This window comes from Amblyomma maculatum, chromosome 5 (genome assembly GCF_055883805.1).
Source record: "Amblyomma maculatum isolate TAMU_Amacu chromosome 5, ASM5588380v1, whole genome shotgun sequence".
Lineage (NCBI taxonomy): Eukaryota > Metazoa > Arthropoda > Arachnida > Ixodida > Ixodidae > Amblyomma > Amblyomma maculatum.
In genome coordinates this window covers 80,374,418-80,390,556 of record NC_139348.1, presented here as the reverse complement: position 1 = coordinate 80,390,556, position 16,139 = coordinate 80,374,418, and the positions used below count along the sequence as shown (strand labels likewise).

The window sequence follows — 16,139 nt, the reverse complement described above, 5'->3', positions numbered from 1 at the left end:
CTAACCGAACTATCTTTCTTTGGCGCTAGAACCACTGGGGACGCCCAGGAACTTTGTGAGGGTCTCACCGCGCCAGTATCAATCATCTCGTCAAGGGCGCTGTCGAGAAGCTGCCTCTTATGCGCGATTAACGGCCGCGGGTTACATCTGAAAGGGCGCGCATCACCCGTTTCGATCTCGTGCTGAAGCAAGTCGGTTCTGCCTGGTTTCTCTGTGAAGCAATCCGAAAACGGGAGTAAAGTTTCCACGAGCCTTCGGCGCTGACTACCGGTTCCTAAGAAGGACGCGATAATTGCTTCGAATGGGCTACCATTCGGTGTCGCGGGGGTGCCGTCTGCCACACAAGCGTGGACGCTCACTCGCTGGGCGACGCATTCCTGTTTGGGTGCGCTAACAAAGGGAATCATTGGGGTGAAGGGGCTGTAGCGATAGCCATTCTCTTCCCAGAATAACTGGTATGGCTAAGCCGGGCAGATAGATGCAGCGATGCCTTCGCTTCCTGCTTTCAAAACGCAGGACCAGACGTACCGCTCCCTCCGCTTTTGCCTTCCCTGCTGCTAAGCTCAAAGCGGTTTCGGCTGTCCTGACACGGATGTTACATCTACGGCAGGCCTCGAACACATCATCACCGACCAGTGACAGAGTTGAGCCCGTGTCAACGAGTGCCGAGTAGCTTTGACCAGCTAACCGCACTAGCATAAAAGGGCTCGAGCGTGACAACATTCCTTGCGCTCTACAGGCGAGGGGGACAAAAGCCTCTGCGCCGCCGGTGCAGTCGCCCGGTGACGCGGCGTGGGAGTGAGTACATTTCCCATTTTCCGCCGTGGCTTCCACGACATTCTCCCGCCGACGGCGACAGGCTGGTGTTACCAATTACCTCCGCCGGCGGTTCGCGTTTCGCTGCGTACGCCTTGCTTGACAGGCGTGCCACGTGGCCAGGCTGGTTGCAATTCCAGCAAAGCCGGTCGTTCACCTGCCGCGCGGTCGGGGGACGCCGCGTTCAACGAAGCGGTTGGGGACGTCTTTCCCCTCTCTCCGCGCCTGTGCGTACGTCGCTTGCGAGCCCAGCTCGACGCCGCTGCTCGAACGCGCACGGGTCAAGAGCGCGAGGAATCGCGGAGCCTTCCGCTGGCCTTTCCTGCCCTACCATCATTACGTCCGCGCCTCTGGCGCGCGGCGCGGAGTCATGGCCTCCGGACCAGACGCATCGCCGCTCTAGCGATTCGGCTGGCCTTGGGGGTGGCTGGTAGCGCAATTCAGCGAGTAAATCCGCCTGCACTACCTTCGCTTCCTGTGCTAGGGCCTCGAGGTTTGCAAAACCACGTCCCCGCAAATACGGCTTGAAGCGCGGATGGAATTGCCTGATCACGCGCGCGACCTGTTCAAGATCGGTTCCGTGGGATCTGCCCTCTTGTAGAGCTCCTGCATTGCGCGTACATACTCGAGGAGGCTCTCCTCTGGGTGCTGTGCGCGCAACGCTAGCTTCTCAAGCATCCGGCGCTCGTAATCGTCGTAAGCATCGGCGCTCAAGCAACTCGGCGCGGAAGCGATCGGTGAAGTCTGCCATCGACTAGAAGGCCAGCTGGCAGCGTCTCCATCGCGCCGCGCTCTCAACAAGTGCTACGGGAATTACCTGCGCTAGCACCACGTTGTCAGGGGAACCCAGTGCCGTCTGATAATTATCGAGTTCTTGTAAGTACTCGTGGACTGACTTCACGTCCGTATAGCCGGAAAAGGAGGGAGCCTCTACATTTATCCGCGGACTCAAAATGGCGTCGCGCCTATCATACAAAGGACCGGCCCGTCGTGTTGCCGTGCGCTGCCACGTCGGCAGAGAGATCGTCCACATAGGTGCTAATTCAGCCCCAGTTGGATGCCAATTGTGGGCGATTCCTCTGCCCGAGGGATGCGCTCGACAAATACACAGCGGGCCGTGTAACAAACACCTTTATTCTCACAGGGGGTCGTCCAAGACGGTGTGGGGTCGTCGTCCGGGGGGCTGCAGCCTGCGGGTCGTCTTCCGTGGAGAAGCGCCAGGAGCGAAGCAGGAACGAAGAGAGGGCGAGATGGCGGCGCGTGCCTTTCTTTATAGCCCCCTCGCGCGGGTCAGCTTATCCCCGAACGAGCGAGGAGAGGGAAACAAGCACCGTGCAGGGAGCCTCGGGAAGTGGCGCGGCCTTCGAATGCGCGGCGCGCCACAAGCGCTACAGATATGTGGCGCAGGGCCCCACAATATATAGAAAGAGAGAGTGTAAATGAATAACTTTTGTTGTCTAAACATGTTTTCACTGCTGAATCAGCTGGACAGCATTCCGTTAGCTTGCCGAAATTATAATAATGGAGGAACATCAGTCATGGTAGATGTTCTTGTTTCAACCCGCCTGCCAATCGATGTCCAGCCATATCACCTGTCATGTCACATGCTAGAGACAAGCAGAATTTTTGTGGACAACGCGGGCCCGCTACGTCTGCCAGGCATTCCGCTGAATGGGAGCCTTAACAATGACGCTTTAATGCTAGTTGATGTTTTAACCAAGTTCGGAGCTGGAGTAAAAACTGCATTCATTTCAATAGTGGCTAGCAAATGTTACAGCCATTGTTTCTATAACGACTATGCTGTGGTCAATTTTCAAAACCCTTCTTAGATGCGATTATTTTAATAATACTTCGCGAGGCTAAGGGGGCGACACGAACAACACCACTCTTTTCATAACCTTCGTTCTAAACATTCTCAAAGTTGCACGAGGTTTACCTCCACTAAGGCAAACTCGGACAACTATCACAACGTAAATAATAAGGGGAATAACTTAAGCTCTAAGAAGCTGCTTAATTTTGTGACTGGAGGCTACTATTCCTGAAGCTTTTGACGTTCTTTCACAAGTTTTAATTGCTCATAATCATTACATAAAATAAGCTTTATAAGGATGCGTGACCTTCATGCAGATTTGAAGGCAACTTTCAATTTCAATATCAATTACCTACTCAGGTGTAAATGGATTTTTCTCCTATATCCTACTACTTGAGTAGTGCAGATAACCAGATTCGAACTATATTGAGCTTCCGCGTACCTAATTGTGTTTTTCTTCTGCTGTTCAGTTTCTCAGATTACACAAATCTTTAAAAGTACTTAGTACCGTAGTCAACCATTTCTCGTAATTACGACGACGTAAGAAACAAATTTTACTTAACAATTACCACATCCACCGCAAATAGGAAGCCTATATTAAAGTCATCATACAAGGCATAGAAAGGTGTTCACTGACACAACCTTTTGCTCTTTTGTGATAATAGTGCATTGTTTATTAAGTACCTCCGATCTTCCGGGAAATTAAGGCCGCGTTCCATGTGGATAACAGCAAAAATAAAAAACAATATTTCTAGACTAAAGCGCAACGTAGCCTGACGACTTAATGCCAGCATGTTTTCCCTTTCAGTTGCAGATTTTGTCGATGTATTCATAAACGGAAGAAAAGCCTTCCAACCTGTGGATCAAGTTAATTGTGAAGGAGAAATAACCATTGGTATACCAAATTTCTGGAGCAAGGTATGTTCATTTACACAAGCTAGATGACTAATTTGAACAGTCAAGTATATTTAGCTACCCATATTTTAACAATGTTTCTATTATATGTTGTGCAGATTAGAATGTTCTCCACCAACATATCATGTAGAAAAATTCTGTTTCTATATTTTATTCTTTACTGCTTATTTATTAGACATTCTTACTTTTGAAGATTCCCTGCCATTTTGTAAATTATCGCCAATTACCACGTTTTCTCTTGAATGGCAATGCAAGTTCTGTTGTTTTCTTGACCTGCTTGTAAATGAAGTCAATTGCTACAATGTTACATACTGCTATAAAGACGAGGGTTTCATATTTAAGAGTTCACCAAAGTGCTTGCATGACATCCTAAATTAGATGCTTTACTATGACAAATAACAAATAAACCCTCAATTTGGGCTAGGTGCGCCCAACGAAACAGCTCTAAAGCTAACTTCATTCGCTGTATATATTTCAGAAACGGTGCGTCTATAGCGAACGATAAATGTACTTTGACTTCTTTTCTCCTTCCTGCAGTGCCTAAGTCCTGACTTGGGCGGCTGTGGCAATTCAGCCCAGCAAAATGTGAGTACAGTTTCCAAACCTTGACAAAATATCTAGAACTGCAGTTTAAATGTTATCCAGACTGTTAGTGATCATGATACTTTTTTTATAAGGAATGATTGAGGTATAATAATATAGCATCAGTAATATACTGACAACTGGCCAATATAACCGTAAAGAATTTGTGTTACGGACGATGTCACTCTATAGTGCATTTCTCTAGTCTAGGGCAATAGGTGCCCGTAATCATCGCTAACTTGAGAGAGCATAAATCTATTCATTCAGGTAGTGTGCATTAATTTAACTGTTGTGGAATACACAGCTAGCGCGACCTTCTTAAACACTGAAACAGAGAGAATTTAGAGACACAACAAGCGCTTTTTGGGGCGCTATATTCTCTCTGTATCGGTGTTTAGTGCGCTCATGTTAGCTATGCATTTCTTTCAACTCGCCCTGATATCTGCGTCGAACAATGTTCACTTTGGGGTCGCATACTTCGCTTGTATTTGCCGCATGATCACCTTAGCCGCCTTTGCACCCCAATACCCAAGATAACACTAGAGCGTAATTTTGAGGTATAATATACTCTATGTGATCATAATAAGGTCTTATTGAGTATCTTTTCTGATCGACTCTCAAATGCATCTACACAAATATCGGACACCTCTATATTAAAATGTGTAGAATGGACTTGTACGTAACATTTTGACAAATTTTCAAAACTGAAATATGTATTTCTGTTCCAGACCCAAACAGTGGAGGCTTTGGCAAAGTTCGGAGAGGTGAGTAAGCAAAATAGTGTTAATAAAGAAAGCCATTGTTGTCCTTTACATGGCTTTCTCCGTTCACACCCATCACATTAACTCCCAGAGCTTCCTTCATACTGCATGAAGCACCATAGACTAAATGTTCCGGCGGGGTTCATATGCTATCGCTTGAGGGAACGAAAGTTTGCCGTTTGGCAGACAAACGGCAGTTGCCGTTTGTCTTATGCAGCTCACACATAATAACACTGCGCACGACACAAAAGATCTCAACTCCCCTGGAAAACAGAGATTTGGCTCAACAAAGAAGTGCTATTCACAAGCATTTATATCTCACGAGAGCAATGATGAATTTGGGATTGTGTTTCCAAACTCCTCTTAGGCGCTGCACGCTTGTCTCTGAGAGGACCGCAGATAAAATTGAGTCGAACGAGCAGTCGTAAGACGCCGTTAGACAGCATATCTCACTTTTCTATAAGAACACAAAAAAAAACAGAAATCGATAACGCTTATGGTCGTACTGCGTAAGGCGAGGCGTCCCTGGAGTGCCGATTACAGACAAGGAAACAGCGTTTGCGATACAGCTAATCAAAACAGATATACGTCATAGTCACAGACGTCATCCGATTATGACTGCTTTCATCCACATACAGCCCCAAGAATCTCTTTCGCAAGGCAGTCAAATGCATTCACTCCATGTATTAGATTCGGAACACTAGATTTTTAATGTCATTCTTTGTTGTTTTCTAAACATATAAGACACAATAAACGCCCGTTAGGAATGTTCAACGCAGGGAGGAAACAACCAACCGCACTCGCCACAAAGCTTTTGAACGCCACTGCTGACCTCAACACCTAACTTGAGTACGCACAAGTCCGAATCTGCTAATTAAAGACACACTGAGGGCATAAGCCTTGTGTCGATGTTTAGGCATCGGCCCTCATTAGACGACGCCATCTTCGAGTCAGAGAACGTGACTACACAATCGATCCCGTCGGAGCTTTATTACCTAGCGACGCAGTGCATATACGCACGTCAAGGATTTAGCATGCTTGTTAATGGACGCTTAATGTTTGCATTACCAGCCTTTGCCTTCTTTGTCGCTCTCTGTGTTCATTTTTGCACATCATTGTCTTGTAAAGCTTTTAACTTTCTGCTCGAAGTCACCGACAAGTGCACTTATTATTACGCCTGTGATGCACTATACAACTTGCTTCATCTTAAATAAATGCACTCTCCCATACTTACACATTCATGTTTACACCGGTGACTTCGCTCCCTTATATCCTGAGAACTTCGTCGGCTTTAAATTGAGTTTAGTAAAGAGTGGAGAGAATTGTTTTCATTCACGATAATCGAGTCGGTCTAATCATCCTTATATTGTCGTGTTCCTTTTATCTGGCTATAGGTCATCCCAATAGAGCGCTGAAGCTCTGTCTACAGTGCAAATGACGCCAAATTATAGCGCTGTTGCATAATTATGAGCGAGTAGCTAGCGTCTGTATGGGTTAAGGGACTTCGCGGCTACGGGTGAGAACATATATTGTCACTAACGAGCCATTGAAGTTTACTTTGCGCCCTGTGTACAAGAATGATCAAGCGCTCTAGATACGTGCGATCGAATCTGCTCTCTTCAATGCCATGTCAGCCTGCTTCTTTGTTGTGTGCGATATTGTCGCCACTATGTGAAAATGCCCTGTTTTTGCAAGCATGTGATCACGGCTGATATAGATCTTGTTGGCGCCTCAGTAAGAATGCTTCTTTAACAATTACGACCTAATTTAATGAGTTCCGAGACACCTTATGAAAAAATAGAGTGTACATAGTAAATATTGATAACGCAAATGTATAGTGCACAGAAAACAACTACACAAACAAAGGGCGACCACCGACAGGGCGTCAGCACCCTGTCTGTGTGTGGTTATCTTTTTACGCTATAACTATTTGGTGTGCAGTATGCACCACCTTGCCCAAACAACAGTTTTATTTAAAAACGGCAAGCGACTGTAACAAGGTATGTTCTATGAAAGAAAGGCGGTGCCTCTAATCCAATTGAGCTTATTCGCTCTCAAGCATAAATCCAACAAACAGTTTGCATTTGAATGCCGTGTATCGTTGCCAAATTGGACCAATAAGAAAACGCAAAATGTAGAGTTTCAACAATCCTCGAACAAAGTTTCATGAGCTTTAGTCATCGACCGTAGCCGTAGTCATTGCTGCTGCTTCGATCTCAGATCGCTTCCCCGCTTGGTAAGCTTCGCGGCAATAAGCATTGTTCGATTGTCTTGGTAGCCTGTTTGGAACGGCTCGGTCTCTGTCTTTAGCTTGAGGACATATGGGAACGGGGTATTTACCTTTGTTTAAAGTAGAAGCGTTGCAGATGAAACTTGATGAAGATTACGATGCTCACTGCACAGAACGAGAGTACATTGCAATTCTACACGAGGCGTAGTCGCGGCACCATAGCATCGTATACTCTCGTACCTTAGCACGACGAGGACTATGTCAATATTTTTGGCACAGCGCGAGAGAAACATGAGGCGGGCGAATACTTGGCTCAACTTGTGTAACGCATAACGTACTATGTCCACTAATAACGGGGAATAAGGCCAAACTCGGTAAATTAACTAGTTAGAGTTAACGCTCTACAAATGAAAAGAAAGACAGCGCTAGAGCCTGAATGCAGCCCAAATAATCGTAAATGGTTTACTACGAAATTAACAAAAACATATCAAAGGAAGACATGTGTAACTGAGAAAACGAACTTGCATTAGATCGAGATAGTGGGAGTTCGTTGTGCTTTGCAGCACGAGAAATATACAGGGCGAAATAAAGGCAACAAAATAGCATTTCAGTTCCTATTCCGTAAGCCTTAAGGTTCAGTTAATTTTGCTTATACGAAAATGAGACTTCGAAAACAAGATCTTCTAAAAAGAAAATGAGACAGTGCGTCTCATGCACCATGTCAAGCCGCGATGTTGAATCTTTCTGACACCCTTACATTTGAATAGGCAGGACAGAAACACTCCCTATGGCTGTCAGTATAATATAATCAACATAGGAGAGGAAAACAGTTACCAAGACAGAATAACAAAACACTAAAGTTTACTTTTAAAAACGCTATATTCAATATGCAAGCTTAAATTTAATCAACTGAAAAGACAACAAATTTGCGTCTTTGAAGCATAATTATATATAGTAGTAGGGTGCACTGGTTATTTACACTGCATAGTGCAAAGAGTCTGAAACTAGGTAACTTAAAAAGGGCTTCTTCATAATATAAGATATCACGTGATACCCCCCCCCCCCCCCCAGCCCCTGTCTTTCACCGCCTTTTGCGAGTCCACTGTTCTAAGTCTGGAGTGAATCAAAGAGTGGCGTTGCATCATCATTTCATCATTATTGTGGTATGCGATAAAGACTACAATATGGCTTTATCATTCTTCGCGTACTTAGACTAAGGCTTCCATCACAGGAATAGTGCATTTCAATACAAGCCATAAAAGACTAGTCATGCTGTCAAAACTAAAACAAACTAACTTAACTTCAGAGCAATAGAGACAATTCCGGAAGGCTTACGTATGTGCCGGATCATAGCGACAGTTGCTTTTGCGCCATAAAACACCATATAGCCATCAATACTCATGAAACGTGTTTGAGGCATACAATACATTTCATATATAACGAGACTTCCTGGCGCCATTATTGTGTGTGGCATTTGATTTGTAGAACTTAACACATTGTCTTATCTTCCTTCTGTTATGTTGAGCATAAAAACAAGCTGATCTGTGTAAGGTGCGTGCGGCCTCCCTTTCATATATCACTTAGAACATATACTCGAATGTTCCGTCAAAACTAAACTACTACCCTATATTTTCTTGTGTTGAGTTAATTGAAACAAAGTAGCACTATAAGAAAAGCAAAATATATAATCACGAGAAGAGATAAAATTTGCCTCATAAAATTTGCATGTAAATTCTTGTATAACTGTTATGGCAGCCACGGAAATTATAAATTGCGTAGGGCCTAAGACAAGAGTATCTTTATCTTCGAGAGATTTTCAACGCCGACGTTGCAGAATGAAGGCCTTCAGTCAATTGGAAGAAAACTCAATATGCCGAATATTGTTCCGATTGATACGCATCAGCTCAAATAAGGAGCACTTTCACTACCCCCCCCCCCCCCCCGCATGAAAAGAGGGGATGAAAATAGCGGCGTTAGAGTAAGGCGAATGAGGTGAGAACGTTGGTATGGTTTTACACGCTAAGTCTCACGGAACACTAAAGAAATTGTTCAGTATATGTTAGTTCAAACGGCATGAGCCGGAGTGTTTCACATGTGTTCGCTTATGTCAAACTGATATACTCTGTTTCAAATCTTTTTCTCTTTATTTCGAAGTGCATTGCCACGGACATTTACGACATGGCTTCGAAGTATGATATCGAAAAAGAGTTTTGCAACTTCATAAATAGCATGCAGACGACTTCACCAACAGCTGAACTAGCAAAGAATTTCTTCGAGCTGATATTCTACAGCAAGTGTGAGTATTTTACACTTGCATCCTTCTTCTGGTGATGAGATGTGCGATGTGTTTTCAAGAACACACATAGGCAACTAAAAGTCGAAACAACGGTGTGATCCCAAGTGACATGTCTAATTGCTTCAAAAGAGTAATTATGAAGCCTTAGGCTGGTTCTGCACAGCCTTAACATATAGAAGACGATTTAACACTGCTTGTTTTATAAATACAGCAAACTGAGTTTCCGGAAATTGCAACTGAAGTCAGCAAGTTCTTTTTTTTTAACACTATTTCTACTGGTGCCCTTTTAAAGTTATATACAAGATAATATGATCTCACTTTAATGCATGCAGTAAATTTGCTTATGTGATACTCCTCTCTTTTTGAATCTTATAACCATATGAGTTATTCGTAATTCTAGATATTTTAATTATCGCACCTGTTTCACCTGTTTATTGAGCTTATTGATCTTATTAAAAACTGCATTATATTTCATAAAAGGAAGCAAACTTCAGCTGGTAAAAATGTGCAAGGAATGATTAGTTTCAGATAAGTACACTGAGAAACCAAAGACGGCGCTATGTTATTTCGCAGTCTAGCATCGTCAAAGAAATGCTCGCGCATTTCTTTTTTCTTTGGATTCTTCAAAAAATCCCTGTCTAAGCACAGGCAAAGGACGTTGTAATTGTATAAATTTCTATACATCCAAAATAGACGAAGCTGACACTGCACTGCATTTTAAATTAAGCATTAATCACTTCGAACTCTTTTTTATGGTGCCTGAACTGTCAGAATTATACAATGTTGCGTTATTAGTAAGAAGAAAAGATGGCGGCACTGTCTATATATAAATTTCATCTATTGTCAGAAAGCAGGGCAGGCAGGGCGTTACTGCAGAAATAATATTTTTCCAGCACAGATTGCAGAAAGCCCCTTTTTTACAACCGCTTGTAGGCTAAAATTTAGTAAGTTTGCTATTTAATGCAGTACAACAAAATTTGGTGGCGTGAGAATTAGGCTTTCCATTGTTTCTCCAACATAATAGCATCACAACTAATTTGCGTACTGAACACAGATAAATTTCAGAAAAAATATTTCTTTATAACAGTAGTGACCGCTCGCAGCTACACTTTAGAAGCTCCCTTGTTGGAGTGGTCAATAACAACGACATTCTATTCATGTCGTCTACTCTAGAGCGCCCTTTGTGCGCGTATGTCGTGGCCCATGCTAAGTAACAGCATTTTCTTGATTATGCAAATGGCATTGTGGCCTTATTTTGCGGAGTAAAACATTTCAACCGTTTTCACATTTGGACAATAAAGTTAGAAAAGAAAATATATTTTAGGCATGATTAGGTCACTTTTGGTGTAGAAACATCAACTCCATCAGCTTTCTCCTAATATTATATAAAAACTTATATATTATATAAAAACCACAGCAGCAAAACTTCGATTCTCACTGTACAGTCTCGTAATCAGTTACTCAGGAAGCATCTTGTCACGGCTGCTGTTCTTTTTTCTCAGTTTTCCGCGCAGGCATCAAATAAATATGATGTCACCCTCGAACGACGTTCCCCCAGCCTTGCCATCTTTGAATATGTATACACGATCAAAAACTTTCCTCAATCACGTGTTCACATTTTTTTTATGTGATGTACTCAATTAAGCACGTGCTGAAGTTGGTGAAATCCGTAAAAGATGTGTGCGCGTTTATTTCAAGGACAAAACAGAAGGGGAAAAAGAGTGTGTAGGTGGGGCCGTCCCTAGCTTCTATCAGATGAAATATCCGGTGTTGCTTACAGTAGGTGACACGACTAAAAATCACCCAGAAAGGTAGAGGCATACCCTAGTGTAATGAAGCAGAAAGGATAATATTTTTGAAGTTTGAGGAGCAGAACAGCAATATGTTGCTCGTTATGTTTCGTCGGCAATAAAAATTGCTATCTCGATGCATTCTTTTATATCTAAAGAGTCAAGGCATGACACTACGCTCCTGAGCGCTTCAACAATACTGACAGTAGACTGCCTTCTCGCAACGTCGTCGCTCATATAGCTTTCTTTCATTTCAGGCTAGAGAATTGAGAAGTTTCTCATCGTACTTAAGAATGGGACGATGATCTCAGAATAGGAACAACTCTGCGGAGAATGACGAAGGATATCTGCAACCAGCTCATGTGCACTTGAAATGGGTCGTCCGCTTCATTTCAATTTTCAATAAATAGAAAATGTTTGAAATTGCAAGTCGCTTCATTATGACCCTTTCCTTTTTGCGCATGAAAATTTCTGGTTCGCTGAATAAACACGCGTTTAAGTAGCATGACTAATACAAAGACGCCGTTAAAAAAGCCAGATGCAGTAATAATGTTCTTTACTATTCTATAACGTTTGCAGAGACGCCGGTATACTTTAAATTATTCATGAGAAAGAAAATGGTTAGTCTCCAGAAATGTGTCTTTAGGTGTGCGCGGCATCATAAAATAGGAGAGTCGTAGGAAACCAACATTCCTATCATGAATTTAGAGTTCAAGTTCCGGAAGCGTTGTATTTCCTCTGAATCACCGGACATACCTCCTTCGACCCAGGCTACCTTGCTACAAGAGAAAAGCTCTTTACGAGCTGAATAAACTGGCACTGAATACGTCGCGGAAACTAGCAATTTAGCAATTACGGCCAACAACTGGCTCTTTGACACTTCCAAACCGAACCCAGAGGCACATTAGTTTTGTCACTGTGTACAAGTAAACACGTCTTTTTGAAAGTGCATTTAGTTTGCAAAGTTCTACAAGGAACATCACAGTATCAATGCATCAAACGCTTTGTACGTACGATGGTACTAACTGTCCGCGAAAAATATCAATGCATGCATATATGTCACAGCCTATTCTCTCAGTTGCTTGGATAAATTTATATGCTGCTTTTTGTTTTGGTTTATTGCAAGAGATTTTATTTTTCCTTCTCTCCTTAAATCATGTGGTACGTAGTGAATTTTAGCAGGTTTTCAGTTCTGAGTGAGCCCGAGCTAATCCATAAATAGCAAAGTGTACGTAATGAAAATAATTTGTTATGATGGCCAACTTCTGCCTAACGAATCGTATAACTTGTGACGCGGCCGGGGGACCCAGTTTATTACTGGTGACAAGGACGAGACAAAGCCTTCATATAATGTTGTGAAATGGTGTTGTTAGACATGTGCGTTCTAAGATTTTCTGTGCAGATTTGATTATTTACCCTCTCGTGCATGATATTGATTTCTTCTATTCGGTTTTTCTATGCATTGTTTTCACTTCCTTCTGTAGTGAATAAACTGTTGCAAGTTGCGCCCGTACTGTTCGTCCCTTTCTGAGCGTTGTCTGTTCTGGCGCTACATCTTTTTCAAAGGAACGTGCGCCAACTAGTCCCCCAACAAGTATTATTGACCTCCAAGGTACCCTCTCTGCCAAGTAAGCTCATCGTTCTAATCGTGCCAGGCGTTCAGTCTCAGCCTCATGAGGACATGCATTAATTACAAGCAACAATGCCGATGGTCTTCCGATATTGTGGACCACGTTCATACCTGCAACTGAAGAACATTCTCGCCACAGAAGGAAAGTTGTATTTCGCTGATAAGATGAAAACATATATGCGAGTATAACTGAAACGCATTGCTGACTGCAGAAAAATGTACTTTAAGCTGCATATAGGGTGGCGCTTCATTGAGTGTTTAAATGTGCAAAAAGGCTTAGTAGGAAGGGTATTAATTACTGCTCCGCTCGCAGCATGTGAGGTTGAAAGACACAATATAACACGTTGCACCTGATATCTCTGTATTCAGCGAGAAGTATACGCATTCTAAGAGTAAGACAAAGCCAATGAAAAGGAAATAATAAGAAGAATAAGATTGGGATGGAGCGCATTTGGCAAGCACTCGCAGATTATGACTAGCAGCTTACCGGTGTACCTCAAGAGGAAAGTATACAACAGTTGCATCTTGCCTGTACTCACCTATGGGGCTGAAACGTGGAGGCTAACCAAGAGAGTTCTACTTAAGTTGAGGACAACCCAGAGGGCTATGGAACGAAAAATGGTCGGGGCAAAATTAAGAGATAGAAAGCGTGCAGAATGGATCAGAGAAATAACTGAAGTTACCGACATTCTAGTGGAAATTAAGAAGAAATGGACATGGGCAGGACATGTAGTGCGAAGAGAGGATAACCGATGGTCGCTGAGGGTAACAAACTGGATTCCAAGGGAAGGAAAACGTAGCAGGGGGCCGCAGAAAGTTAGGTGGGCGGATGAGATTAAGAAGTTCGCAGGGGTCAAGTGGGTGCAGCTAGCACAAAACCGGGTTATATTAGCAGGGGGCGGCAGAAAGTTAGGTGGGCGGATGAGATTAAGAAGTTCTCAGGGGTCAAGTGGATGCAGCTAGCACAAAACCGGGTTAAGTGGAGAAATATGGGAAAGGCCTTCGCCCAGTAGGCATAATCAGGCTGATGATGATGATGATGATGATGATGATGATGATGATGATGATGATGATGATGATGATGATGATGATGATGATGATGATGGTGGTGGTGGTGGTGGTGGTGGTGGTGGTGGTGGTGGTGGTGGTGGTGGTGGTGGTGGTGATTATGAATGACCAAGCGGCCAGCTGGAGCTGGTAAACTAGGATATTTTAAGACGTGCCGCCAGTAATAACACTCATGTTTTATAACGATGTGGGATCTTGATTACCGCTGCCACACTCAAAAACAAGAGTAAAGCGCGCTTGAATGGCTATTGATGAACTACAGCGGCAATTACTACAGTAAAGAGAAAGTTATCAAGTTGCTAAACAGTAATATTCGCCAAACAAGAAGGACTAGTGCCGAAATATGACCATGTTTTCCAGATGCCGCCTGGAAGTAATCGTTATACGACTTCACTGGAGCATGGAAGAATGATGATGCGAATCTTATAGCAAGCACAGCATATTTTGGCACCAATTTTCATTCCGTATTTCTCTTTAAATGTAGCCCTGATATTTTATAGCTCGGAACATATTTCCAAGTCGCATGTATTTTCTTCTCCAGACACCTAGGCTGCCGACTCATGGGTAAAATAAAGAAATAAAGAATATCAGGCAAGCCCTGTTTTTTGCCGGTACATTGCTTGTACAGTAAACCACTATAATGAATCCACAATAAACTTTATACTAAATATTTCAGTACATAACGGCACTGCAACCATAGCACAATGCGATCTTGCTGTGTTTCTAAAGAGAGTTTCTGCTCTAGAACGAGCCATGTTGGGAATCGTGGTGCACCACCGCGAAACTTGAAACAATAAATCGGTTACCTATGCTGTCACTGCTTAGTCAGTGCTTATACTATACTAATTTCCCCTCATTTGTCAACGCCACAGCGTTATTGCGGCGTAAACTGGAAGGTTTGCGATGCCAGGCGTTTGACTGCTCATGCATCTGCACGACGCTGCTGACGCAGGTCTATGACTCATGGACACTGCTGACCATGCCATGTTGGCGTCGAGTAGCCCAACTCTAGGCATGCCCATATTTGGTATCACTGGGACGCACATCTGCCTATATATGGAATGCCACCGACTACTGCCTTGGTACGGGACCTGTGAAAGGGCAAAAAGCAGGGGGAGCTAACAAAGGCAGTCGGTGGCCGCGGAAACCAGTAAACCACCGAAAAAAAGATGCAACAATGAAGCGAAAGGGTTTAAAAAGAGGAGGCGAACGGGAGAGCGGGGACAGGATAGCAAGCAGCGGGCGACATTGTCGAGCGGAGAACAAGCAGGGCAGAAGACAGGGGCAGCGCCACGACTTGAGAGCCTGGGGCCTAGCCACCCTTCACGTTCTGGCCCTAGCTGTCATCCTGTCGCCACATCTGGCATCCTCTTCCCACCCGCTGGAAACAAGTACGCAGTGGCAGACCTCGGCACTCCACCACCTTGCCGTGATAAATGTCCAGCCCGTCTTCGAGGCCCGCGCAGCATCACGCAGAAATGCAGCCCAGTGACGGCGAGCTTCAGCATTCGGCATTCCAGCCCTTTTCGGAGCCCGTGCAGTACCATGCCAGCGCAGCGACGCAGCGCAGTGACTGCGAGCCGTAAGCGAAACTGGGACAGTTGCATTAAGTGTTTAAAAATATATCCCCAGTCTCTACCTCCATCTCCTCATGCCCAGTATGGACCCAGGACTACTTTGAGTAACTCGAGTCATCACGTTGGTATCGGAAGTGTGGTCCACGTTTAAATCCTTGGGCAAAAGCTGGGCTGTGCCCCCGGCAAGAGGAGCTTGAGGCATTGACAATTTGGTTAAAAATGGAAGCGACCAGTCGAGTGCACAGCCCTTTGGCAAGCGTACTTGTTTCAGCTAGCATGCTAGGGAAATTCACTGGTGAAGATAAAGGGCCGTCTATTACAGAATTTTTGGATATGCTAGAACAAGTAGGAAGAAAGGCGGTTTACTTGAAGAACAACAGCTGGGGATGGCGCAATGTCGATTGTCCGTACCAGCACATGATTTTGCTTGGAGAGATGGAGTAAGGAATGCGGGAACATTAGCTGAATTCCAGACACTAGTGTTCAAGCACTTTGACAAGGATCCTCCCAGTGCAAAGCTCCGGCTGTTTCTCGGCGCTAGACAGAAGCCGGGAGAAAACGCAGGCGGGTTTGATTCTCATCTTCGCTTCCTTGTAATGTGACTCTAGAGCGACAGCCAGAGCCTGATAGCACTAAGCAAAAGCGCTCCAAAGAGCTGCGTCTT

The 16,139-nt window shown here is 44.0% G+C and overlaps 1 protein-coding gene across 1 annotated transcript in view; it reads left to right on the top strand.

The window, feature by feature from the left end:
* Positions 1-11,602, top strand: part of LOC146188580 (uncharacterized) — a 40,657-nt gene extending 29,055 nt beyond the window's left edge. The window contains exons 5-9 of the mRNA XM_084605078.1: positions 3,435-3,544; positions 4,079-4,126; positions 4,852-4,887; positions 9,269-9,410; positions 11,458-11,602. Coding sequence (XP_084461204.1) covers positions 3,435-3,544; positions 4,079-4,126; positions 4,852-4,887; positions 9,269-9,410; positions 11,458-11,462 — 341 coding nt within the window. The 3' untranslated portion in view covers positions 11,463-11,602. The remainder of the gene's footprint in view (positions 1-3,434; positions 3,545-4,078; positions 4,127-4,851; positions 4,888-9,268; positions 9,411-11,457) is intronic.
* Positions 11,603-16,139: the final 4,537 nt, after the last annotated feature.